General features: G+C 42.1%; 1 protein-coding gene across 2 annotated transcripts in view; it reads right to left on the bottom strand.

The window, feature by feature from the left end:
* The window catches only part of FMN1 (formin 1), a 385670-nt gene that overhangs the window by 65495 nt on the left and 294293 nt on the right, over positions 1 to 25882 (bottom strand). For both annotated transcript variants that reach the window (XM_021695357.2, XM_021695358.1), the window contains one exon: positions 22568 to 22660. In XM_021695357.2, coding sequence (XP_021551032.2) covers positions 22568 to 22660 — 93 coding nt within the window. The remainder of the gene's footprint in view (positions 1 to 22567; positions 22661 to 25882) is intronic.

Raw genomic sequence — 25882 nt, 5'->3', positions numbered from 1 at the left:
TGTTTTCAAATAGATATTATGGGTAATTCCATGGGCATCCCATCTCAATCCCCTTGAATTGATACCTTCCCCTCCTGAGTGTGACTTTGGTGTTCAGATAACCTTGGGACACAGACAAGGAGGAGTCCTAGGAAATGTCCGTCCGATGCATGGATAGAGGAGGCACAGGGAGGAAGTGAACCTTGTGAACTGATGAATAAAACACAGAGGGTTCTTGTGAAGTCCTGCTCACTGCTCCTCATTTTACTTTTATTTAGGAGTATGGTTGGGGCGCCTGGGTGGCTCAGTTGGTTGTGCGACTGCCTTCGGCTCAGGTCATGATCCTGGAGTCCCTGGATCGAGTCCCGCATCGGGCTCCCTGCTTGGCAGGGAGTCTGCTTCGCCCTCTGACCCTATCCCCTCTCATGTGTTCTTTCTCTCTCATTCTCTCTCTCTCAAATAAATAAAATCTTTAAAAAAAAAAAAAAAGCACTTAAAAAAAAAAAGGAGTATGGTAATGTTCACATCCCTATTTCATTGGTTCTATTTATTGTAACTTACAGCAACAGTAATTCATACTTTAAAAAAAAATTTTTTTAAAGATTTTTATTTGAGAAAAAGTGAATGAGAGAGAAAGAGAGAGAGCATGAGCAGGGTGAGGGGCAGGCAGAGGAAGAAGCAGGCTCCCTGTTGAGTAGGGAGCCCAATGCGGGGCTTAGATCTCAGGACCCTGGGATCACGACCTGAGCAGAAGGTAGACGCTTAACTGATTGAGCCACTCAGGCACCCCAGCTCCCCCAGTAATTCACATTCTAATTCAGCTTTACTTTAGCCACTCCTTTCCCCTCAGATGTTGGGGTTCAACATTATATATAAATGTCCCAATGCTTTCTCCCCAGAACCAATCCCTTCACATTTTTCTACCTAAACTGTATACATCACACAAACTTTGCACTTAATGAATACAGAACTGTCCCCCTCATTTGGTGAAGAGGATGACATACCCATTGTTTGCGTGCATGTCTTGCTGGTCTCTTCATTGTATACTTAATCAAGAAGAAAATCTCAAGCTTTTATATACCTCAGAAATCCTGACAATGAGAGCAAAAGGGCTTCCATTAAGCAACACGAGGAAAATAAGAACTGTATGGGTCATGCTGTGATAGGGCGTTTTAGGGACAGGTGAGTAATGACAGGGTGCAGCTGGTGCCCATGCCACGGGGCTATGCTCCAGAACACTCCTGGCTTTTCCAGCTCCTCTCCTAAGCCCCTCCTAATTGTGCACTCACATAACGGAATCAAAATGGTAGCCTTGTCTGTTTTTCCAGGCTTGGTAATAATGTAACAGTAGACAGATGCTTTATCATTGTAAAATGTCTGTGTTGAGATGGGCAAGCTTGGGTCTGAGATCCAAATACGTGGTTGACCAAAGTATACGGGGATGGCTATGGGACTATGAAAGAATGATGTGATTTGGACACTGCCTCCTGGAGCCACTTTCAGTATTGCACCATGGCAAGTTTGTCACCCCATGGTCCCTTCTGATCACTGGACTCCATTCTCTTCATGCATGGTTTGGCTTTTGTGGCCTTTTGATACTCAACCCCATTCAGCCTCTTTACAAGAGTTAACATCAGCTCCTTGGAATTCTCTTCCCTTAGCTTGAGTGCTGTGTACTATCAGGACTTCTCCTATTTCTTCAGATTCTTTTTTTTCCCTTCTGTCTAGCTCTATGGTATGTTGCCCCCCCCCCCAATTCTCTCCATTGCTTGCTTTTCCCTCTACTTTCTCTCCATTTTCTATCTCTTTACAGTTTTATCAATTGCTGCTTTGTGGCTATTTCCCAGCTATGAGTGCTAGACTCAAATCTCCATCCCCTGCTGGACACATCATTCAGGTTTACACCCCATATATTCTAGGGTGAAGTCTAGGTCTTCAGGACATGTTCATCTTGCAATGTTCACTTCCTATAAGGGCACTCTCTTCTTTCCATCACTTAAGCTCTGGGTCTCACTGTCATCTTAAATTTCTACTCTTCCACTTCCAGTTACTCAGATTTATCCACCAGCAAATATTTAGGGTGCACCCATTATGTGCTGGGTCCTGGGGATTGAGCAGTGAACACAAATGAGGTGGTCTCTGCTTTCATGGAGCTTATATTCTATCAGCTGCCTAAATCCTGGAGACCTGGCCTAGGTAATGTCATCCATATTTAACTTCTCGTATCTTTTCCCATAAAATACCCCTAGTTCAGATCCTTATCACTTTTCCCTTCTGTTACTACATGGCTTCTTAAATGGTCACCTCTAGTCCCTGTCCCCCTGCCTCCAGTTCACCGTATACATTGTAGCCAGAATCACCTAACAGCTCTTATCACATCACTTTGATGCTCAAATCCTCAACCCAATGTAAAATGGAGCACTCAGGTGGCATTTACAGAGGGTAGAACTTAGGTGAATGGAAAGCTCCTGATCAATCCAGATATAGCATATCTTTTTTTAAAATTTTTAGTCTTTAGAAGTATATCTGTATGACTACCAACCATCTCTGCCCACTGATTCAATCTCCACTGCCTCTTTATATCTCTAACTTCCTCACACTCTCCCCAAAGAGATTCTGCAGGTGATTGTGCCAGAAACACCTCCCAGTTCTATCAGCAGCCCCTCCTCCCCAACCCTGCTACCTTCCTTTGGTCTAGTACTGGCTGGTCAGAAATCTGATCTACATAAGATAGGTGCACTTAGAATGGTCAGGAGCATGATTAGAATTACCTGGCATCCTGATCTCTCCTGGGCAACTGGGACATTATATTTATCACTCAACCTTACAATGGATATATTTACTATAGCTGTTACATGTTTCATGGATTCAATTCAATTCCCTTGGAATATTCTTCACATTCCATACATGCTTGACTCATAACCTACCTTCTTTCTCTTCCCTCTGAGCTACGTGGTGGCTTTTATGCAAATCCTTGAAAAGACGTCTTCTCTTCATTAATTCAAAAATATTGATAGCACGCCTACCAGTACTGTAAGCAGTGAGTAGAACAGAATCTCTGACCTCAAGAAGCATACTTCTTATGGGAGCAGACAGAAAACAATGAACACATGATATTTCAAGTATAGATGAAGTGCTACGAAGCTATATAAAGCAGAGAAATGAGAAGAGACAATAACAGAGTCTGAGGCAGGTTTTATTTGATCAGGGTGTTCTCTGATATCGGAGCAAGGGCCAGAATGAAGCAAAGGAGCCCGCCATGCAGATATCTGGGGAAAGCACATTCTGACCAGAGGAAGAGCCACTATGCTTCCCACAGCAGAAGTATGTTGGCCAGCCCCAAAGCTTGGCAGGAAGGCTACAGGGGCCAGAGAGAACAAGGCAGGGAGTGATAAAAATTGAGAACAGTGAGGTGGTAGGAGTCAGATCACACAGAGCCTTGTAGGTTTGGTAAAGACTTTCAATTTCATGATGAATGAAATGGAAAGTCCCTGGAGGGTTTTAAGAAAATGAGTGACCTAATCTTACATTCACTTTATTTTTATTTATTTATTTATTTAAAAGATTTTATTTATTTATTTGACAGAGAGAGACACAGCGTAAGAGGGAACACAAGCAGATGGAGTGGGAGAGGGAGAAGCAGGCTTTCCCGCGGAGCAGGGAGCCCAATGCGGGGCTCGATCCCAGGACGCTGGGATCATGACCTGAGCCGAAGGCAGATGCTTAACGACTGAGCCACTCAGGCGCCCCTCTTACATTCACTTTAAAAGGATTTGAGGGGTAAGGTTGGAAGCAGGAAGAGCGCTTGGAAGCTATTACAATAGTCCAAGTGAGAAATGATGATGGCTTGAACCAATGTAGTAGCAGGAGAAGTGGAAAAGGGTTGTCAGATCCTGGATATATTTTGAAGGAAGAGCTGACGGAATTTGCTGATGGCTGGGTTGCTCAGTGAGAGATAAGACAGGGTGTAAGTTTCCAAGATTTTTGGCTTGAGCACCTTGAAGCAGGGTGGTTCCATTTGCTGGTGGAAAGCACATGTGTGAGGATGATGGGGGTAAAGTGGGGGAATCAAAGTCTGCTGTGGGACACCAAGTTGAGATCCACCCAAGTGAAGACATTGAACCAGCAGCTGGACATACAAATTTGGAATGCAAGGGAGAGGTACGGGCTAGAAATAAAAATTTGGGAGTCATCAGAATATAGATGGCTATTTAAAGCCTTGATGAGATCACAGCTGGTAAGTGAGCAGAGCTAGAGAGGGAGAAATCCATGGGCTGAGTCCTGAAGCCTCCCAAAGTAGAGATCAGGAGGGTGAGGAACCGGCGTAGAAGACATCATGGAGTATCCATGAAGTAGAGAGAGGACAAAAGAGAATGCTGCCTAAAGCAAAGAAAAGGAATTTTCTAAAGGATGGGTTAATCAACTCCATCAGAGGCTGCTGAAAGGTGGAGTGAGATTTGTGTCAGAGCTATAGGGTCCCTGAGGCTAGGATTCATATCTGATTCGTCATTCTTTCTCAGGGCCTCACACAGAGCAGATAGCCCATAAATGCTGAAGAAATGCCTGACAAAGAACAGTTGTGATTGGACACAGAGAACAGGGTGTGCTCCATCAGCAGATGCCTGTCCTGGGGCAAAATGGGGAAAAGATGACCACTCTACAGATGTCACACTGAAAGGATCCCTGAGTGCTCTTGCCTCATCTCTGTGGCTCGACCTGGAGACATTCCCAGTTTGAAGAACTTCCAAGGTTGTAGGAGGTGGAGGTGGAGGTGTGGGAAAGGAATGACTGCAAGAGGGAAAGTGGTGAGGAAGAGGCAAAAAGACCAGAATGGTCGGAATGACACTGGGCAAAGATAGTGATGTGTGAATCAGAAAGAATCTGAAGAGCACGTTCTAAGAAATCAAAAAGATAAGTGGGGGGGGGGAGGAGGGGGAGGGAGGCAGAGGGAAAACAGAAAGGCAGAGAAAACTGAGGTAAGAGGGCAAAGACAATTAAAAGCAGAAGGAGACAAAGTAAAAACCTGAGGAGGGGATGCCAGTGTCTGGAGAAGGAACAAAGAGAACAATGCGGTGGGCTTATGCTAAGATTGGCCTGGGGACTGGGGGACTGGTGTCTGATTTCTGTGTGCCTCAAGAAAAGATAAATGGTAAATTTGGGGGAGCCCTCCCCAAAGCCTCTGGGCGTTTTGAATCCAAGAAGAAACACACTGGCCAGGGTGAAGTGCTCAAGTAAACACAAACTACAATAGCCCTGGGGTGAAAAGTGACCTGACTGCGAGCTTGACAAGGCCACGGGCGGCCGAGCAGCCCAGGAGGCTCCAGCCTGTTCCTGGCTTCCAGTCCGTGTGTACAACACACATGGCCATTTCAAGGGGAGAAGGAAAAAAAACAAAAACTGCGTTCAACTGGGTGACCTCTCTTGTCAGCATTTGGCTAATTAAGGAAAGATATTACCTACAGATCTCTAGGTCTCGGTCCTATTTCCTGCTCGTTAAAAAATGGTTTAATGAGAAAAAAAAAAAATCAAGGGAGCAGAATTGAAATTATTTTCTTTTCCCCAAATGCGCCGAGTGGCCGTGGTTGTTTTGCCAAAAATGCTTGAATAATAGGATTTTGACCCAAAGACTGAAATCTAAACAGCATGAAGAAATCTCGAAAGCCAAGCAGTCCCCATTATCTCATGCTTGCACGACTACAGTCCAAAAGATGAGTGATGATTCTACATTTGTGCAAGCGGGGTGGCGGGCCAAGGCCCTGACACAGCCACTAATTGTCCATCTGCTTGTTTACACAGACCAGGGATGGTGGCTGGCCGGACAAACAGCTCATTTCCCTTGAAACTGGACCAAACTGGGGGGAGCCTGTCATATGTGACAGAGGAGGAGCCAGCAGAACTCTCATGGGAGCACGATTCCAGATCAAAGCCAGCAACCAGTGAGCTGAACAAAGACTGGTTCGAGTAGCTGGCTTTCCTAGGTAGTGTGCGGCCCACCAGCTGCTGCATCCTATCCACCCACACCAGCGCACCCTGAGGTCAGGCAATTCTGAGATACTCAGATCCAAGAATCAACCAGAGTGTCACCACCAAGCTCCGTTGCGAGGCTTCTGCAGGGAAGAGGACTCTCCCAGTGAGCTTCTCCGCCCTTTCAGACTTCACTTGACACTTGGAATGCAGCATGCTGTATAACTGCTTACCACTGGGGTGTCCTCCTTGTCTCCTCAGCTAGACCGTGAGCTATTTGAGGATGAGAACCGGAAGCCCCTGGGTCCCACAGCAGGACACTTTACATGTGAAGAGCCATTAGCCAGAAAATGCCTATGGTTGTTAATGATGATTAGCAGCTCCCGACACAGTTTTTGCTCATTTACATCAGAAGATAGGTTTTCTTGAGAGAAGAGGTCCAGACCTCCGGGTGATGCCATCAGCTGACTATAGAAATCAGTAATGCCCGGCTTATATCAGACTCCTGGAAATAAGACCGAGAAGACTGTCTTAAGGACCTAGTTCTCCTCAAAATGAGAGCGGGCTTAAAAAAAAAATCTATCTCTGTACTGCTCATACATAGTGAGAGCTAATGTGCAGCAATATGGCCATGAAGCAGAAATTATCCAGAACTTACTAGAAGTACACCGAAGACAATATACTTAAAGGGAGGGAGACTGACATTAGTAAGTCAACCAAACAAATTTCAGATTTGGCCCTCTGAGCATTTAGAGTACCACATATTAGAAACTTAATAAAACTCGTGTTGAATAAACCTGAGAAGGGACCAATCCTCCCGAGGAGGAGGACAGTAGCCCCGGGATCCCCAGTGATGGGTCTGTGGGCCAAGCTCAGCAGTGTCCCCAGAGTGCACCACTCACCCATGACCTCAGCTTTCTGCCTATCACTGCTGTGTCCCAGCCCTTGGTGAGCACCTGTGTGGCTCAGACTCTACCATTGGACCTGCTGTGTCAGTGGCAGGGCAGAGAAAAGCCAGAAGAAGCAGAGCCATTTTTTTTCCCGAAAAGGGCTGAGAACAGCTCACCTTTAGGATGCTTGTATTCTCAGGAGGAGCTAGGATACTGTTTGATTATCTGGCTGGTGATAGCTCTGTTTTTCCCAGATCAGTAAGAGAAGAGTGGGAACATTTGGTATCAGCACATTAAAAATACTCCTAAGGAGCTTACACAGCATGGTTAAAAATACTACTAAGGAGTTAATCTCCAAGGATAACTGCATGCAAGTGACTAAAACCGTTTTGCTTGAAACGTAGAGTAGGTATGTGGAAGGCGTTCTAGATGACGTGGGATCCCACATGTAGGCAAATTACAGGGATCCTGGCAGCTTGAGTATATCATCGGGCACCAGAGCAGAGGTGGCTGCTTGGGGAAAAGGCCATCCTCTGGGCAGTGGAACAATCTTTGGGGTGACTAGGACAGCCACCTAAGAGGGAGGCAGAACGTGTGAGAATGGTACAAACACAGGAAAAATTGTACCAGAGGATCTGCATGTCCCATTCGTACAATAAGTGGACTGTAACTTCAGACAACTGGGGTCCTGGAAAGAGTATGCATACAACTGGTTAATTTTGCAAGAGTGGGAGAAAGAGTTGTTTAAAGAAGAAAAGAGGACTTCCTCACCCCACCCTCCCACTCTCTGGAAGATACACGCAGATGAGTGTCGCCCAGCACAAAAGGTTTGTATTATACACTGAAACTGTTGCTCAAAGAGGGGCTTACACATAGGAACAAAATTTAAAAACAAACAAACCGCCACCATTTATCACAGTTTATCCAGCCAGTGGTTTTCTTGATCCCTTTGGCTATTACTTTAGATATTTTTGCTTGGAATTTGTTTTTTTTTTCCCTTTTCCTGACAGCTCATTGATCTTGGTTGCGTTTGGATGATCACAGTTTGCGAGAAACAATCTAGGCTACTTTCCTAGATTATTTCCTCCTTAGATGCTTCTTGGATGTTGTCCATTTAATATTTTTGAGAAATCTGTCTGTCTCTCTGTCTCTGTCTGTTTCCCCCTCTATATATAGACACACACAGGGTATTTTAATCTCAGAGTGTGTGAAGTGTGCCCCTGGAGAAGAAGTTACATAAATCCAAGGAAACAATGCCATTATTTTAAATTAAGACAGGCAGAGTTTCAAATTGATCTACCTGGAAGATGTAATCAAAACCTAAGAACTTTAATATAAATTCCATATTCTGGTTTCTTACCTACATTTTCAGGAATAGAAAACTGGGAGATAAACTAGCAATTGAAAAAAAAATACTATTTTCAATGTGATTTAGAAGTGGCTTAAATCTATACATTCTGTACATTGTATCAGCCACTCCTTTGGCCCCAGCCCTATGACAAAGCATTTTAAAGCCTATCTATTCATAGTACAATTGGTCAGATCTATTTTCATATTCAGTAGCTCAGAGTTAAGACTGTCCGCTATAACCACCTCGGCAAGCACAGCAAGAACTCATACATGTACAAAGGACATATCCTGATCTCATGTGACCACATTGTCTGCTGTAGCTAACAAGAGTCTCCATGAGTCTTTAAAACATTCTTTACCTTCTTGGGAAAAAACTCAACTCTGTGGATTCACATAAGATTAAAATACACCAGCAAATGCTTTTCTGGCAGGAGAATACCACTTGATCTTCAGCTGTATCAGAGTGTATCAGAGTGAGCCTCACTAACCTGGCCACAGAGGGACCAGAGAGCAAATTGTGATACACTAGAAAGGCATGCAGAACTTATAACCGGGCTTCAGAGTGAACAGTTTCATTGAAGGGAAGAGTACAGGAAAAGAAACACCCATGTTCCCAATTCTTTTTTTTAAAGATTTTATTTATTTATTTGTCAGAGAGAGAGAGCACACACAAGCAGGCTCCCTGCAAGGAGCCCGATGTGGGGCTCGATCCCAGGCCCCTGGGATCATGACTTGAGCCGAAGGCAGACGCTTAACCAACTGAGCCACACAGGCATCCCCCATGTTCCCAATTCTGTCACTTTTTTGAGAAGTTATCCCTTTGAAAGTTATAAAAATAGTTAAAGCCACACCTTAAATTGAGCATTTATACTGACAGTAAGAATGTGGCAGCTTAAACTTTCTCTTCTCTCTTATAGCTTGTGCTGGAGAAGCAAGTGACTTCCATGCTTTTCGATTTTTCAAGGCACTGTACCATAATTAAAATAAGATGAAGAGAAGGTTGTAGAAGGGCCCAGGAGAGTAAGTTCAAGGCCATTTGTCCCTGGGAAAAGGAAGGAGGAAAGGCTTTAACATGTCAAGTGCACAAGGTATTTAGTTCTCAGAGGGCTAATTTGTTAGGCTCCAACTCCAAGGACAAAAATCTCAAAAGAAGTGGAGCAGAAACTGTAGCAAATGGGACTTTATATCGAGTCCCAGGAAATCTGATGGTTATGGTTCTCATGTGCGAAAATAGGCACGTAACATGTGAGTCCTATGGCAGGGTGCATTTGTGAGGCTGCTACTTACAAGGCTGTGTATTTCTTCCCATGTAGTAACACACAGAAATAAAGAGTTTTCTTTAGAGGGACATTGTAGAGAATGACAAAACCTCATTCCCTGGAAACACCATCTGTCTTTTATTTGTTTGTTTGTTTATTTATTTATTTGAGAGAGCAAGAATGAGAGAGAAAGAGAGCACATGAGAGTGGGAAGGGTCAGAGGGAGAAGCAGACTCCCTGCTGAGCAGGGAGCCCGATGCGGGACTCGATCCCGGGACTCCAGGATCATGACCTGAGCTGAAGGCAGTCGCTTAACCGACTGAGTCACCCAGGTGCCCCGAAACACCATCTGTCTTAAAGAAGTCATAAGGACCAGAGCAAACACGTCTATAGTTGCCTAAAGGCAACAATGATGCCTTTTCCTAGGGCAAGCACCGATGGTCAGCTTTGCAAATCTTGATAGACTAAGTCAAATAAAAGCCCGAATCTACTAGTTAAGAGTCTAGATATCAAGGGCCATGAAACTGAGGAACCATCAATTAAACATAGCAGTAGCTTGTCTTCAGGATGGCCACCATCAGTTTTTTCCTTCCTTGACTATCAGCATTGTTTTCCACTGAGAGCTGGTGTCTATTGTTCCACTCCCTTGAAACTGGGCTGGCTTGTGGCTTCTTTGACCAAAAGTGACACAATGCCTTATCCCTAGACTTTAAGAGGATTGGAAGTTTCTGCTTCCCTTTTCTTGGAATGTTTTCCCTGGAAAGAGCTAGCCACTACATAAGTCAGTCTAACTACCCGGAAACCACCGGGCGGTGAAGAAGCCCAAGCCATGTGGAGAGGTCGCATGGATTCAGATATCCAGCCAACCTCCAACTGTACCATCCATCCCAGCCCAGGATCTAGACATGTGCATGAAGAAGTCATCAGATGATTCCAAAACCAGCCACCTCTGACTCCAATCTTATGGAAACCCAGAATAAGAACCACTCAGTTCAGTCCAAACAACCCACAGAACTATGGGAGACAGCAATACATTGTCGATCTAAGCTACCAAATTTTGAAGTGGTTGGTTATAAAGCAAGACGTAACCGGAATACACCCTATGGATTTCTAATGCCACCAGGATAATCTCCATTAGTAAATATAAATTCCAGAGGCAAGGTTGTGTTCGTCTTGCTCATCCTGCATCAGTAACAAGTAGCACAGTGCCTAGAACATAATAAGAGCTGAATTAAATTAATATTTAATGAACAGTTTGAACAGCTATATCTTTGCTAGTATGGTAGAAGAAGGACCATGGTCAACGAAGTATCTTAGATGAAACTAAATCTGACTTGGCTTAAGAAATAAAAATCACAGCAAAGCACAAGGGAACATCAGGAGAGGGTAAAGGGAAGGCAGAGAATATTTATACATATGATTATGCTGGATATTGTACTGGATGGCTGACGTCTGGTAGTTGATTTCATTTTCCCAGTAACCTTACAGTATTGGTGTTATCATCTGTCTTTGAGATGAGAGAACTCAGCCTTGTTTGGATAAAATAAGTTTCCCGAGGTCAGATAGTTAGAGAAGAGATTTGAATTCAAGTTTGTGTAGTTCTAAAGCCAGCCCTCTTTTCACTACAGTCTCCCAGGAGATTATAAAATAGAAACAATAAGAAAACAGTTTGAAAGAGATGCAAAACCCATCCCTTGAATCTTACCCAGGACTATCTAGCTCCATTAATTGCTGGCAACATGTTGGAACCTACTTCACCACATGAAGCTCAGACCAATTACAATTAATGCCACAGCCCTGAGTACAAGCTGGGAACCATGCCAGAGGAAACTTAAGTTTAAGAAAGCAGATGATCACGCACACATATTATGTTAGCAATGAAGCTTAATCCTAGAATCATGAAACCGAAGGGAAGATGGTAAGGAAAGGTTAGTGCCCTCCTGGGAAGAGTAGCAATCCAGATTTCTTAGGGGATTCCTACATTACCTACTTGAATATATGCCACTTCCCTAGAATGGTTACAATTACTCCGTATTTCATTTATTTCAGCAAGGACCTGGGATGGTGGGATGAGCTCAGTAGGCAGATGGTTTCAGTGAATAATGTGAATGTCAACAAGTTGGTAGACGCTAGGGGGAGAGAGGAAATGGTAAATAACAAAGGTTCTGGTGCCAGACTAACAAGTGGAGAAAGGGTGTGCTATCAGGGATCAGCACTTCAAGAAGCTAAGCACTTGAGTTTTGCTGACTTTATGAAGAGACATGAACTGACACTGCATATTTCCTATAGTGAAAAAACCATTGTTTATCCCTGTTGATCTACTCAAATGCACATTTTTAACTTTCAGAAGAAAAAGAGTAGAAACCAATCAAAACTGAAATATAAAAACTGGTAGAGAAAGGTAGATATATTTCTTCTCAATTCAAAAGAGTAATAAAAGGATTAAAAAATTAAATGATCACATTCTCTAGCCTCAGCTCGTAACCTTTCAAAGTCTCACAATTCTCCCATCTGCTATAAAACAGAGTTTGAATGTTCCGGTAATTAACAGTTATCAAAGATAAAGTCATTTACTCTAGTGGCGTTTACTGTCATCTTCAATCACTTTCAGCCACTGAGACAAGGCACTCGGACTCTGTGGGTCTCAAGGATCATGTGTTTGCAGTGCAGCTCAGTGGCCACTAGGTGGTAATGTTGTTGATTGGGGTAGCCATGACATGAGATCCATAAGGCATGCCATCGTCAATGGAATTATTTGAATACTTTCCACCAATAAGATGTAACTATAGAAATTACATTTACACTTAAAAAATATTTTGATGGTGAAAGAATACAATCCTGTAGAAAACCATTGCTTTTGACTTACTTTTAGAGGAGATGGACAAGATGCACGTGATCTTCCCTCTAGTACTTAAGACTTTTCACTGGCATTATTTATTATTTGCCGCTTGAATTCGGAACTGCAGCTATTCACACCACTGAGAGAGTAACACCTTTGTGATTGACGTTCTGAGCTCCCCTCTCTGAACCATCTGATAAGACTGTGATAAAATGACTGAAAATGTAACAGTAGCAGCAGGTGCTGACAAATAGAGCACCAGGCTCTGTCCTAAATGCTCCCTACACATTATCTCATTCAGTCCTGAGCTCCTACTAGCGCTCCACCATTCTTCTACGGCAAAACTGACTCAGCAGAAGAAACAGACCTGTATTATTTGAAAGAATGAAGAGATCTTTCCAGAGTCATACATTATCTGCAAAATCACGTATTATACGATACGTATTCAGCAAAACAACTCTCAGAAGGCAGTATTGGTGTCAAGTTCTTCCCGCATGAAGACGACACTGAGTAATTCAAAGAGAAGTCACGTGATGGCAATTGCAATCAATCACTGATTAAAACCTTGCCGATAGTTGTCAAGAATCCAGAGAGGAAGTGGTGGCGGTGCCAACAATTACATGAAGCAATTTATCATGAAAACAACTATTATGCAAGAATGCAGAGCTCAAGACTGATTCCATAAAATACTTAACTACTTGTCACCACAATTCCTTCCAAAGCACAGATGACACTTCTTGTTGTTGCTGCTGGGGAAGGTAGAATGAGGGCTTTCTATTAGGACTCCAGGAACAGGAGTCCCTCGGGGGTAGGCTATGGCAGGAAAGTCTGCTCCTCTCACGTTTTTCTCGTTTAGATGGTGAGAGAAAATAGTTATTTCTAGTTACCCGCAAGGGTCTTGGGACCCAGAGAAAATGAGTGATTTTCCAAATTATTAGGAGGGCACAGGATAAACAGTGGGACTGAGATCACACTGACCTTGAGTAAGCTACTGAAATCCTCACAGTGTCCTTATCTGGAAAGTCAGTAATAACAAAATCAGCTTCAAAGAACTGCCATGGGGATTAAGTTGAAGCACTGTGCTTCAACTGTTGAAGTCAAGAAGCATCCTCCCAACTCCCTGTCTGAACTGAACCCTTGAGGGTAACCTTCAAACAACTGGTGTTTCTCACAGGAGTCAGGGGTGGGATAATAATTATGCTCTAAAAATAACATTGTATTTATTAACGCCCTATAGTCATATGACACAGCAGCTAGGTCTCCTAAGTTTGGAGCTGTTGCAGCCGGCACATGTGTGCACACGCATGCGCACTTCTGTCTAAATAGCTGCAGCTCAAGAGAAGACCCAGTAAGAGTTAATAATACTCATCCTACACTTCGCTCCAAACCAAACCATCACCCACCTCTCTCCCACTAACACGTAGTTCCGAGACACTGCTTAAAAACAGCAGACAAAGCCTTTCTTTAAAAAATTACAGATAAGGCTTAAAATACATGCATCCATAGGAGAGGTCCGATACTGAAAATCATCTTAAGATATAAATGAATGAGAACTGGCGCTACCCTGTGGTTTAGAAGGTGACCTGTGTCAGGATAATCTGAAATGTAGATCCTTCCATTCTCACTGTATGTTCAGGAAAGAGTTCATTGAAAGACTTAAGATATCTATATAATGGTGAGGTAAGAGGACCCAAATGTAATAGAAAACAGGATTATGGAAACAGAAAACAAAAGATGAGAGAAAAGTAAAACGCCCTACATATCCGAGCAAAGAGGCCTCTTCATGGATATTTCAGTTAGAGCCATCATAAGAGTGTGACTGAACCATGAGTGAAATGAGTGATGGCAATCTAAGTCCAGAAGAAAGCACTTGAAGGACGTGTGTGTGTGTGTGTGTGTGTGTCTGCACACATACAGGCTAGGAGGACTCCACTGTCCAGAGCTACTGTGGAAGGGTGTTGAGGAGGAGACGGTTAGGAAAGAAAGCCAAGGTACTAGCTCATAGATCTGCCTTTCCTTTCACGAGAGAAGGAAAATACAAAAAAGGCCCTCCTCAAATTTCCTTCTAAGTGGTCCAGTCCAGTCTTCAGTGGAGGGAAAGGGGCTGTGAATCAGAGCACTTAATTTCTAATTCCTCAGAAATTGAATGCAAAGGACTAGGTGCAGCAGGCTAAGGGACCCCAATTCGTACCACAGTGGGAAAACCTAAGAGCAGAAGCAACCTTGAAAGAAAAAAATGTAAATGCAAAGTACCACAGAAAGTTGTTTGTTTTAAAAAATTAGTTGTCTAATTTTTTGAAGAGGTACACATCGATTAAAAGATTTATGAAAATTCTGCATGTCATTTCTGAACCCCATCCATCCATTTTCTACCTACTCCATAATGAACCCATCCGGTCATTTTCAGGGGTAATTCTAACTATTTAACAACAGCCTGGGTACCAACTAAACAGGACAGACAACCTGCATGGCTGATACGGTAAGAACCAGCTAAATATCAGTCCCAGATTAGATTCCTATTTATCCTCAGAGATTTTTGTCAAGTAGTATCCATTTTTCTTCTTCTTCTTTACTTACAATGGTAATATGCCTACTCTTCCCACCCTTGTTTTCCACTTAAAACCTACCCTAGAGATTCTTCCATGTCAATGCATAAAGACTTCCTCATTTTTTTTAAGCAGATGCTTAGTATTCCATCGTATGGAAGTACTATAACTTGACACTTTCCTTATTGATGATCACTGAGGTTGTCACCAATCTTTTTTGCTGCTACCAACAATGTCTCAATAAGTAGCATGGTATAGAAATCACTTTGCATGTGTCAGTGTCTGAGGGTTTGTATCTAGAAGTAGAACTGACAAGTCAAAAGGCACGTGCATATGTAACTTTAATAGATCCTGCTAAATAGACCTCCACACGGATTGTAACGGTTTACACCTCCACAAACAATGGAGGACAGGAGTTTACTGTACCACACCGCCAATGGAGTTCGTTATCAAATTTTTGTAATTTTGCCAATCTTGTAAATGGAAAATGGAATTTCAATACAAATTCTTTTGTACTTCTTTTATTTTGAGAGTGGCATCTTCTCATACATTTGAAGAACAGTTTCTGTCACTATTCATATTATTTGCCTTTGTATTGAATAGTGGTCTTATTTCATAACAACGTCTCAGACCTCTTATATATTAGGTACACTGATCTTTTGTCTATGATACGAGTTGTGAATCTGAGGCTGACACATTAATTTTTATTATAATAAGGAAGGCTATTGTACTTAATGTTTTATCCAGCTTTAAATGAAGAATGGATGTTGAATTTTGTCAAGTGCCTTTTTTAGCTTCTGAAGAGATGATCACAGGTGTTTTCTTGTTAGAGCTATTAACAGTGATGAGTTGTGTTAATAGACTTCCCAATGTCCTATCATCTTTACATTGTGGGAATAAACTCCATTTGGTCATGAAATGTGCCATTGTATTTAAAAATTTAAAACTACAGTGAGATTGACCTGTAGTTTTCTTTCTTTTGGGGGAGTGGGTATAATCTTTTCCAGTATTTCTATCAGTTTTATACACACACAAAATTAATTTAGACATTTTTCTTCTTCTTGCGAAATTTTCATTGGAGAGAAAGGAAAAGAAAAAGAGAACTAGAGTTTTGGGAAAGACAATTTATTGAATGTTTGGCCAAAAAAGAAAAATTGAGTAAATTAAAGACATAAAGGGGGGGTGAGTAGGGAGGAAAGAGAGAGAGAAGGAAGGGGAGAGAGGGAGAGAGAATCTAACTTTGGGATGGGGGTGGATTGTGCTCTTTGTAGAAATTTCTGGGAAGGAAAAAAACCAAAATAAACTGATTCAAACTAACCCTTTCAGAAAAGACTCTACTTAATAAATCTTTGATAAAATAGTAGCTCCACTTTCCAAAGATTACTGCTGTGTTACTTCAGTGACCCAGAAATCACAACGACTGTCTTAATTCTTGACCATCTGGTGTTATTTGGAGCCAGCCCTGCTGGTCTTTTTTTGAACGTGAGGTGTACAAGAAGATGGTTTGTCCCACAGAGAGTGCATGCTCCCCCAGTCAGAGTTCTTCCTTCCGTAAGCTCTGTAAAGGATGTACGAATTATTGCTTCTCACAGGTTACACCATGCAGATCATTGGTCCTTCCTCTTCTCTGTAAGCTTAACGCTTGAATATGCTGGGGATTGAAGAGATTAGTCTAGAGTTTGAGGTTCAGTTATGGACTTTGTCAAACTAATCTAAGTATTTATTAAGAAGGGATTGTATGCATATTTGTGACATAGAAAGATGTTTTGATATCCAGGAGGTTTGACAACCACAGATGTGCATTATAGACCAAAAGTGCATCTCACCAAATTCTGGCAGGATTTACTAGTTCTGAAAGAATTTAAACAGGAAACTCACAGAGGAAAAAAAGAAAAAAAAGCCTCCAGGCACCTTATAAGATTCGGGCTGTCTGTTCATTAATTCCACAAGTAATTATTAACACCGAATATGGGCCAGGCTGAGCCTCCATTACGTCAGGATGAGAGAGTGAATAGGACCAGTCTCAGCTGGCATGGGGTAGTTAGCTATTTAGGTAACCCTTTCTGCATTCAGTGTGGGAAATCAGAGTTGTTGTTTTGTCTGTTTTTTAGTTTTGTAAGTTTATCTTTTTACTTTCTACTGGAAAAGTTTCTTGACATAAAGAACATGTCTAATCTCATCTGCTCAAAGAACCCTGGAGGATAGTTCGAGGAAGGAGGACTAGGATGGCTCATTCAGATTCACTGTGATCTGGTTCCACTCATGGATGCCGAGTAAAACTGATGCAGAATGAGATGGGGCCAAGTGTGGGAGAGTGCTGGTCTTAGCACCAGTTTAGGTTCCAGCCCTCCCTGCCAAAGCTATAAATACAAATGACCAATTTAACAGCATGCAAAGACCACCTACAAGATCTATACCTGGGATCTAATCAGTTGCTCTGCGCCTTCTTTCAATTACAGGATCCCTGCCACGTTTACGGGGACTTTTAATGTGAGCATCACATTTTTGAAGGCCATATCATTATGACTATGTTTGATCTGAGGGTGGGAAAACATGAGCTCAAATAATGCCTGCACAAGGTTACTCTGAACTGAGCTGTAAATTGGAATCAACAAGAGCCTACTGTGGGAAAGAAAAACCACGTAAGGAAAAAGGCTCAGAACCATGGATTGTAACTCTGAAAGATGGAGCCATTAAAATTACTTTCTATTCTGCCCAGGAAATGAAATTAGTTAAGAACAAGGCCCAAAGTTTGGTCAAGTGACTATTTAAGGGCATTCTGAGAAGGGAAGGATGACACAAGGACAAACACATCATCTCCACTTGAGTGTGGCAACAGGATATGATTTACAAAAGAAAAATCAAATCATCATGATTGTTAGAAGAACTGAATTGCAGCTCATACAAAAATTAGCCTATGAATCAGCTAAGTCACCATGCATGTGTGTGACCTCTCAGGAATAAAGAACTCAATTGCTTAAGACTTTATGAGTGATAAGATATCTAATAGAAAATTGGCTTTCCTGCCAAATACTCAAATATTATGAAAGTATGGAAGTACCTTTTCTCAATTATGGTTATTATATTATGTCCTGGGCTTAGAAACTCCAATACTACTGGAAGTTCTCATTTTACACCCTTTCTTTGGGCTTTCTCATTCATTCCTATGACTTGAACTTCTACCCTCTATGAGACTGTAGTCTCATCCAGTGCTCTCCCATGAACCCAACGTCTCTTTCAGGGTGTCTCATTCATATGTCAAATCAACGTGTTCAAAGTTTACTGTGTTGCTTTCCGTCCCAAATCTGGTTCTCCTCATCAGTATCAAGCCAGTTATCCAAGCAAGAAAAAGGGGGTGATCCTTTGCTCCTGTTTCTTCTGTACTTCAGTTGGGTTATCTAGTCTTGTAACTCCTAAAAGCTTTATAAATATGCGTCTTCCTTTGTTATTTTTCTGTGATTGCTTTTGTTCTTACCATCATTTGCCTGGACTACTGTAGAATAACTCGATAGACTACCTCCCGATCTTTTACTATCCCAACTCTTCTTCATATTGCTCTTGGTTATAATGTGTATTTCTTTACAACAAAAAGCAAAGGATCCCATGCATCAAAACAAAACAAATCCAATGTGACCATGTCACTCCCATACATAGTACTTTTTAAAGGCTCCCTGTTGCCTATAAGACTAAGTTCAGATTGTTTAGCAAGTCCTATTGTGATTCTCCTCCCCGTTTTGGTCTTGTGTTCTTCCCATATGCCCTGTGATCTAGCCACGCCAAGTCTCTTGCCATTCCCCAAATACTTCATGTCTTTCATCCCGAGATTTGCAGTGTTTTCCTCTGCTTGGAATGCCCTTCATAACCTGTCTGCTGAGAATTTCTAATCCTCAATTTCCTTGTCTGTACAACAGGGTGATAATAGTGCTGATTCCAGAGGGTTGTCACAAGGACTAAACAAGAAAGAAGATCTTCTCCCCACAGTGTCTGGGGTACGGCAGCACTCTGCAAATGTGAGCTATCATCCACTGATCTGCTGTCACCACCATCATTATCAGTATCTTGGCTTTGTTGTTGTTGTTGTTGTTGTCAAATCTGAACAAAAAGATCTTTGTTCAAAGTCTTTCCTGACTTACCTGGAAGTGTTAGGCATTCCTCCTCCCTGATTCTATATGCCTCATTATGGTACCATATTACATCAACTTCAAACTTGATATAATTTTCATATTTTAGCACCTGCTTTTGAGGTACATCTTATCATCTATGACACAACATGGCTTAATTGCCAACAGTTTTTCTTTCTTAGTAGTACTTGTAATAATGATGTTTCTTACAATGAATGGCATATTTAGACGAGATCCTATACTTAACACTGTATAATTGCCATATTATACTGCATATGTATGGTGGAAGGAAAATCCTTCCTTCAGTGAAACACCTACATAAAAAAGGTACTACTGTTTAGAACTCCATAGTAGCCAAGAGATGTCCCATTTGTATATTCTGCAACATGGCAGAGTCCCACCTGTTACGCCACAGGGGAGCAGCTTGATGAAGTAGCACGCTGTCATCCCCTTCAGTTAAGCAACCTCCCCCCCCAACCTGTGAGCCAAACAATGGTCAGCACCGGAGCAGAAGAGGGGAAGGCTAGCTCTGGAAACTGCATTCCAGTAACCCAGGCTTCAAGCTGAGTGAGAGCATGAAGAGGGGAGTGAAGGAATGAGATGCAAAAGGCCAAGGGACCATGCGTCTAGACTAGTAGTGATCAATAGAAGTATATTGTGAATCACATGTATCATTTTAAATTTTCTAGTAGCCATGCTTAAAACCTAAAACAGGTAAATTAATCTTAATAATAATATCTTATTTTAAAACCCAACATATTCAAACTATCATTTTACTGTGTAATCAATATAAAAGATCAGAAATATTTAGTGTTTTTTCACACTACGTCTTCAAAATCCGCTGTGTGATCTCATCCTGGATCAGCCACATTTCAATTGCTCCACAGCTTCATATGGGTAGTGCTTGCCATTTACATTGGACAGTACAATTATAGATTGACTTTTGACCAACTCAGTTAAGTAGTAAGATGACAGTGACAGGCTATTTCAACAGTGGCTCTTTTCAGCACACAATATTAGGAATGTTTAAGATTCCAACGATATTACATTTTATTTTTGTTATTTAAAAATTCTGTACAAACGGTAGCTTTCCTTTAAATTCTTTCTGTGCTTTGCTTTAGCTGTTTTTGTTTTAAGCGTGATTGGAGGTTATTTCTAATGTCCTTCCCATCTTCCTTTCACTATGTTGGTTCAAGGAGAACTGACTCCTTTATTCAATTGGAGATCTTTTTCCAGTAAGACAGTCCCTGAGAGAGGAACAAGGAGTGCCTGAGGTACAGCAGGCTCTTGAATAAATACTTTTTTTAAGTTTAAGTAGGCTCCATGCCTAATGTGGGGCTTGAACTCACAACCCTGAGAGTAAGAGTCATGCTCCGCCGACGAAGGCAGTCAGGTGCCCTGAATAAACATCTTTGAAGACACACTGAATGGTGACCTAAGCTGGACCACAGAGGTTTTCAACCTGAACTATACACTGGAATCACCTGGGGAGTAAATCAATAATGCTAATGCCTGGTCTCACCCCCAGAGATGCTGATAGGAGGTCTGGAGTTCAGCCTGGGTATCAAAATGTTTAAAAAATCTCCCCCCAGGTGATTCTAGTCTACAGTCAGGGTTGAGAATTACTGCGTAGGGTTTTCCTAGAACATCTTACTGTGGCCACACCCTTGCCTCGCTGACATATGGTCCAGTTTGCCTCAACTCAATTTCCTCTTTCAGAACAGACCAGAAGTTTCTTGAGAAACCTAACAGAGAAGAAGCAAACACATAACCCCAAACAGTGATTTGCAAATTCCTTTTCTAAGGCACTGAAGATTTTCCAGGTTCTAAATCTATTTGTACTTTCTCTTTTTCCAACAACAACAAAAATTAAGACTTGCAATATAAGTTTTAAGACACTAGCTGGTTCCAAGAGAAAGGAGGTAAGGCCATTACAGCATACAGGCTGGTAATACCTACATATATACAGTGCAGAATTTTCCAGATATAGAATAATAATTAAAAATAAAAACAGAATCTAAGTACATATGAGCTTCATATCAAGTTAATTCTACATATGTCAAAAACAGAAATGATTAATTGGGGATCTGCAAAAGGAAATCCTTCATGCTTTTTCTTCAGGCCATTTAGGTTATATTTACATGGCATAATCCTAAAGCAATGCATCTATTTTGAAAAATCACATATAAAACATACCTAATCTTAGTCACATAACACATAAGGGGTAGGATCACTGCTCTTTAGATGGCACTTTGTCGGATGACATTGCTTCCGTCATATATGAGGGTCAGCAGTGGCCAAGAGAGAACTCCTGACTTCCGCTTCAACACAAACAAGCCCTCATCAAGGAGGAGGGAACAATGATCTCTGCACCAAAGGAATAGCTGGAACAGAGTTCCTCTGACTCACGGACTGAGAATTTTCCTGCCAATTCCCAAGGTGGTTTGGCCATACTTTATGGATTCACCCTGCTTAAATGGTCTTTTGTTGATGATGTGGTATCATATGGCCTTATTAATAAATAGAAAGAGCATGTTGATACCTCCCCAAAGGTTCCTACATGTAGTTCCTCTTTCTTTCTAGCAAAGACAAAAGCTCCCTCTAACTACCTCATGCTTTTTTTATTGATATAATTGACACATAACGTATTAGTTTCAGATGTACAACATGATCATTTATGTATATACTGCAAAATGATCATCACAGTAAGTCTAGTTAACATCCATCACCACACAGTTACAACATTTTTCTCTTGTGATGAGAACTTTTAAGATCTACTCTCTTCTCAACTTTCAAATATACCGTGTTGTATATTTAACTATAGTCACCATGCTGTACATTACATCTCCATGACTTACTTATTTTATAACAGCAAGTTTGTCCCTCACACTTATTTTTGTTTCACATTGTAAACTGGATTTGAGAAATCAGAATAGGGAATATCCAAAGGCATTAAATGTCTATGTTCACTAACAGAGATCAACCAAAGCTCCCTACCCCTGACAAAATCATGGAGGAAGGAACATAACCTCATAAGATTTCTAAATAAGTGTGTCAATGCACTAAGTGGTCTCAGGCATATCACTTCCATCTACCAACCCCAAAAGGCTAACAAGTGCCAAATGATTGGATGTGTGACATTCACCTGGCCCCAATTTTCCTTTCAGAAAAGGAATACAAAATACTACACAAGTTTCCAAGATGCTACCCTGACAAACCAGGGTTAGGATCACCATCCACCTGTTCGGGCTGACTGCAAATCTGAAAGGCATGACTATATAAGCTCTGAACCTATGTCGTTTGTCAGGGAACATGTACTGAGGGTCCTCTTGGGTTCCATGAAGAGACAGAGAAAAAGTCTTCCCTCAAGAGGTTTATGAGAACAGGAGTAACGTTAAAAGATTTGACATATTGAAAAGGGTTTGAAAGGTGATATGAAAGTGGCAGAACAATTCTATCTGCACTGAGTACGTAATCATGATGGGACGGTAGGCTGGTGGAATCCTTGGAGCTGCCGGTGGTTGGCAGGGATGCAAGGGGTTGTGGGCCTCAGGGAAAGATCCAATGAATGGGGGATGTTGCAGAGTTTTGTGTATGCGCAGCTGACGCCGTTCCCTACCTTTCTGGAAGAACTCTTCTAGTTTGTCCTTGAAAGGCTGGAGATACTCCTTTGGTGACTCCTTGCATACCACGATCATCTGTTTCTCACTTGCTGTGAAGGAAAGTGTGGAATTAGTTTTCCTCAAGAACATGTATTTGCTAAGCTTCTGCTCTCTGCTACGCTCTTCAGTATTAATTGTGCAAAATCCTTATCAATCACGGTTTATCCAAATTTCAGGGGAAAAAAAAATAACAGACATGGTTAGCTCACTCCACACCTTTCTTCAGGAACAAAGAAACGTACCACCTTCAACTTTCCTTTTAGAGATGCAGAAAAACCTCTGGCTTGGGACAGGAAAAGAATTATGCTTTTGGTCTCTCAAAAATTAAGGGAGGCAAAAACTACCGAATTCCCAGGGAATTAAAGGCCCTGATCCTCTTCAGATTCATACTCCAGAAAGAGAGCTTGAAATAGATTTTGCAGCAATTCCCAGGCATCCGAGTTGCCTGGAGCCACCCACATGCCAGCAGGAGGGGCAAGCCCAGTTCAGGGAGGTCTGCATCTCTCCTCCCTTCCTGTTGATACTCCCCTAACACATGTGAAATTGTTTTCCATGTGATTTACTTCAGATAGAATTTACAGACAGATTGATAATTTCTCATATATAATAGGTAACTTATAATAGAGTGCTTTTTTGACAATCATGCCCCCCTCAAATCAGAGAGTTCTGATTTGGTGATATGGAAACCACCCTAACCCACAGTTCACCATCCCAGTGGGAATGGCTGGAAGTGCCATTTACCGAGATGGGAAGAGTGGAAAGTGTAATCTTTTTGTTGTTCTAAGGGAGAGAAGATCAAGGGTAAACTCTGAGGCTTGTTAAGTTTTCTTTGGTCCGTGTGAATTACAAGGCAAAATCGTTCAGTAAAAACGAAGTAGAGGAGATACAAGACAAGATAAAACCATGAATGGGTGCTCTTTGCTAATTAAATTCAAACTCCAGGTCATTTCCATCACGGTACCATTTCTATCTTTCAGCTCTATTTCCCACCTAGATTTGACCAACCAAACCAAAATTCTGCAGTGTTTCTAAATGACATCAGCCATCATTCCCACTTCCACGTCTGTGTTCGTGTGGTTCTCTGCCCAATCTATTCACGTCTCATACATACTTACCACTGCATTTGACAGAGTCCCACTCATCCTAAAAAGTCTGACATGCTGCCACTACCATAAAGCTCCTTCCAATCCAAAGTTTTTGCAGCCTTCAAATTTCTCTAGTACCTTCTGTATGACATTTATGCTTTACCTTTAATCATATTTGTGTACTCATATTAATCCCTGTGAAGCCATCATGCAGGTTTTATTAACTTGTCCCCAAACTTCTCTAGACTAGAGTTCCATGCATATCTGGCCAAAATCTGGCTAAAAGTATGATTTCCTCATCTTAACTGCATTCTTATGTGAAGGAAGGTTAAAAAAAAAAAATTAGCAATGTTGACCCAGACTCAGAGTGGGCTTTCCAGGAGTGCAGTGTGACTTCCTCCTCTTTTCCCTCCTTTCTGCCTTTCTAGGACAGGTACACCAAGGGTTCCAGTCTCCACTCTGAAACACTGTGATTGTCCCAAGCTGATTTTAAAGGGCTCAGTGTCTTCTAAAGACCTCCCAAAACATCTACTACTTAATGGCGCAAGGCACAGGCAAAGTAGCCAAGATGATCCTCCAGACTGGGTCGTTCTGAGGGTAGGCCTAGAAGTAGGAGACTGGTCTGAAAAACTTTGGAAGATGTCTGCTTTCAAAAATTGGCATTTTTTCCAGGAACTTTCATGGCCACATGAACTTTCCTGATGATATCCAGCTATGATTCTGAGAACACAGGTAGCCATGTTTGAAAGAAAGCTGGAATTTCTTAAAATATAAATTGGGAGAATCTTTTAAATCCTTTAACTAGGGGTGCTTGGGTGGCTCAGTCATTAAGCATCTGCCTTCGGCTCAGGTCATGATCCCAGAGTCCTGGGATCGAGCCCTACATCGGGCTCCCTGTTCCACGGGAATCCTGCTTCTCCTTCTCCCACTCCCACTGCTTGTGTTCCCTCTCTCACTGTGTCTCTGTCAAATAAATAAACAAAATCTTTAAAAAAAAAAAAATCAATCCTTTAACTAGCCCTCTACTACATTCAAATCCCAACAATTCCATTTAGAGAGAACTATTTTTCACAAACACGAATAATACATGGTAAGGCATGCCTGTACTTTGGTAATAGGACATAATTGAACCCAAGACAATAATTTCTTGAAGTTTGCTTCTCCCTAGCCAAAGCAAAGCCAAAGGCAGAGCTTATCTCCCCAATAAGCAAAACTTCCACTTCTACCTGAATTAAAAAGATTGATCATTGTGGCTCTCCCTTTGTCCTGGCTGTGGTGACAGAGCCCACAGGGTCCATCAAATAGCTCAGATGTTATGAGGCCCTAGGGTGATGTTGTAAAGGGCTTGTGCTTGGATCAAGAGTCCTACCCGGGCTCAGGTAGACTGTGGCTTGTCTCTCTCATGGGCAAGATGGGGACTCCCTGACTGATATGAAATCAGAATTAAGTGAGATAACACACATAAAATGGTTTGCACAATGCCTCGCACTGGCAAGGGGCCTCACAAAGATTATTTGTTATTTTTATGATTTAGCAAAATTGGTTCGGAAACACGTCACAACCAGAATGGCAAGGGAGTCATGGCTGAGAATCAGTGACTACAAAGGCCCCGCACTATATTTATAGAAACGTGCCCCTGTGCAAATCTCCTGTTTAGAACACAGGGATAATAATTTCTGTTCCCCTGCTGAAGTTGTACCACCCACTGTTAGGATTCACTGAAGAAACTCCTGAGAAAGATGAAGCAAATATGAAGCAAGAGCCCTAGGCAGCTGAGCCTCACGGTTCTGAAATCAGAACCTGAAGCCAGCCCGCACAAGAGCAGCTCCCCTGCTGTGCTCGGAGGTCCTCCCTGCACCCCGACAGGCCCAGCCTCCCACATGGCCTGTTGGAAGGAAACTTCTCTCCATGATCAGAGTCGAGGGCTGCCCTCTGACCAACCCACTGGACGGTCTCGGCACAGTGGCACGTTCCAGTGGCCAGGCAGCTCGCCTGCTCCCACTTATTCACATGGCGTATCCAAGAGACTTTCTGGCAGACAAATGGGAGACCTGAAGACTAATTAATGATGACACCAGAGACCGGCGGTGCACAAAGCAGAGAGGTCACTGGCAAATCCACAAATGTCGTTTATTGTCCAACCGGAGGGCATGTATTCAATGTTGCTAGACCACCAAGGTTGCCTTG

This window comes from Neomonachus schauinslandi, chromosome 9 (genome assembly GCF_002201575.2).
Source record: "Neomonachus schauinslandi chromosome 9, ASM220157v2, whole genome shotgun sequence".
NCBI classification, from domain to species: Eukaryota; Metazoa; Chordata; class Mammalia; order Carnivora; family Phocidae; genus Neomonachus; species Neomonachus schauinslandi.
This window is presented reverse-complemented; position numbering and strand designations above follow the sequence as displayed.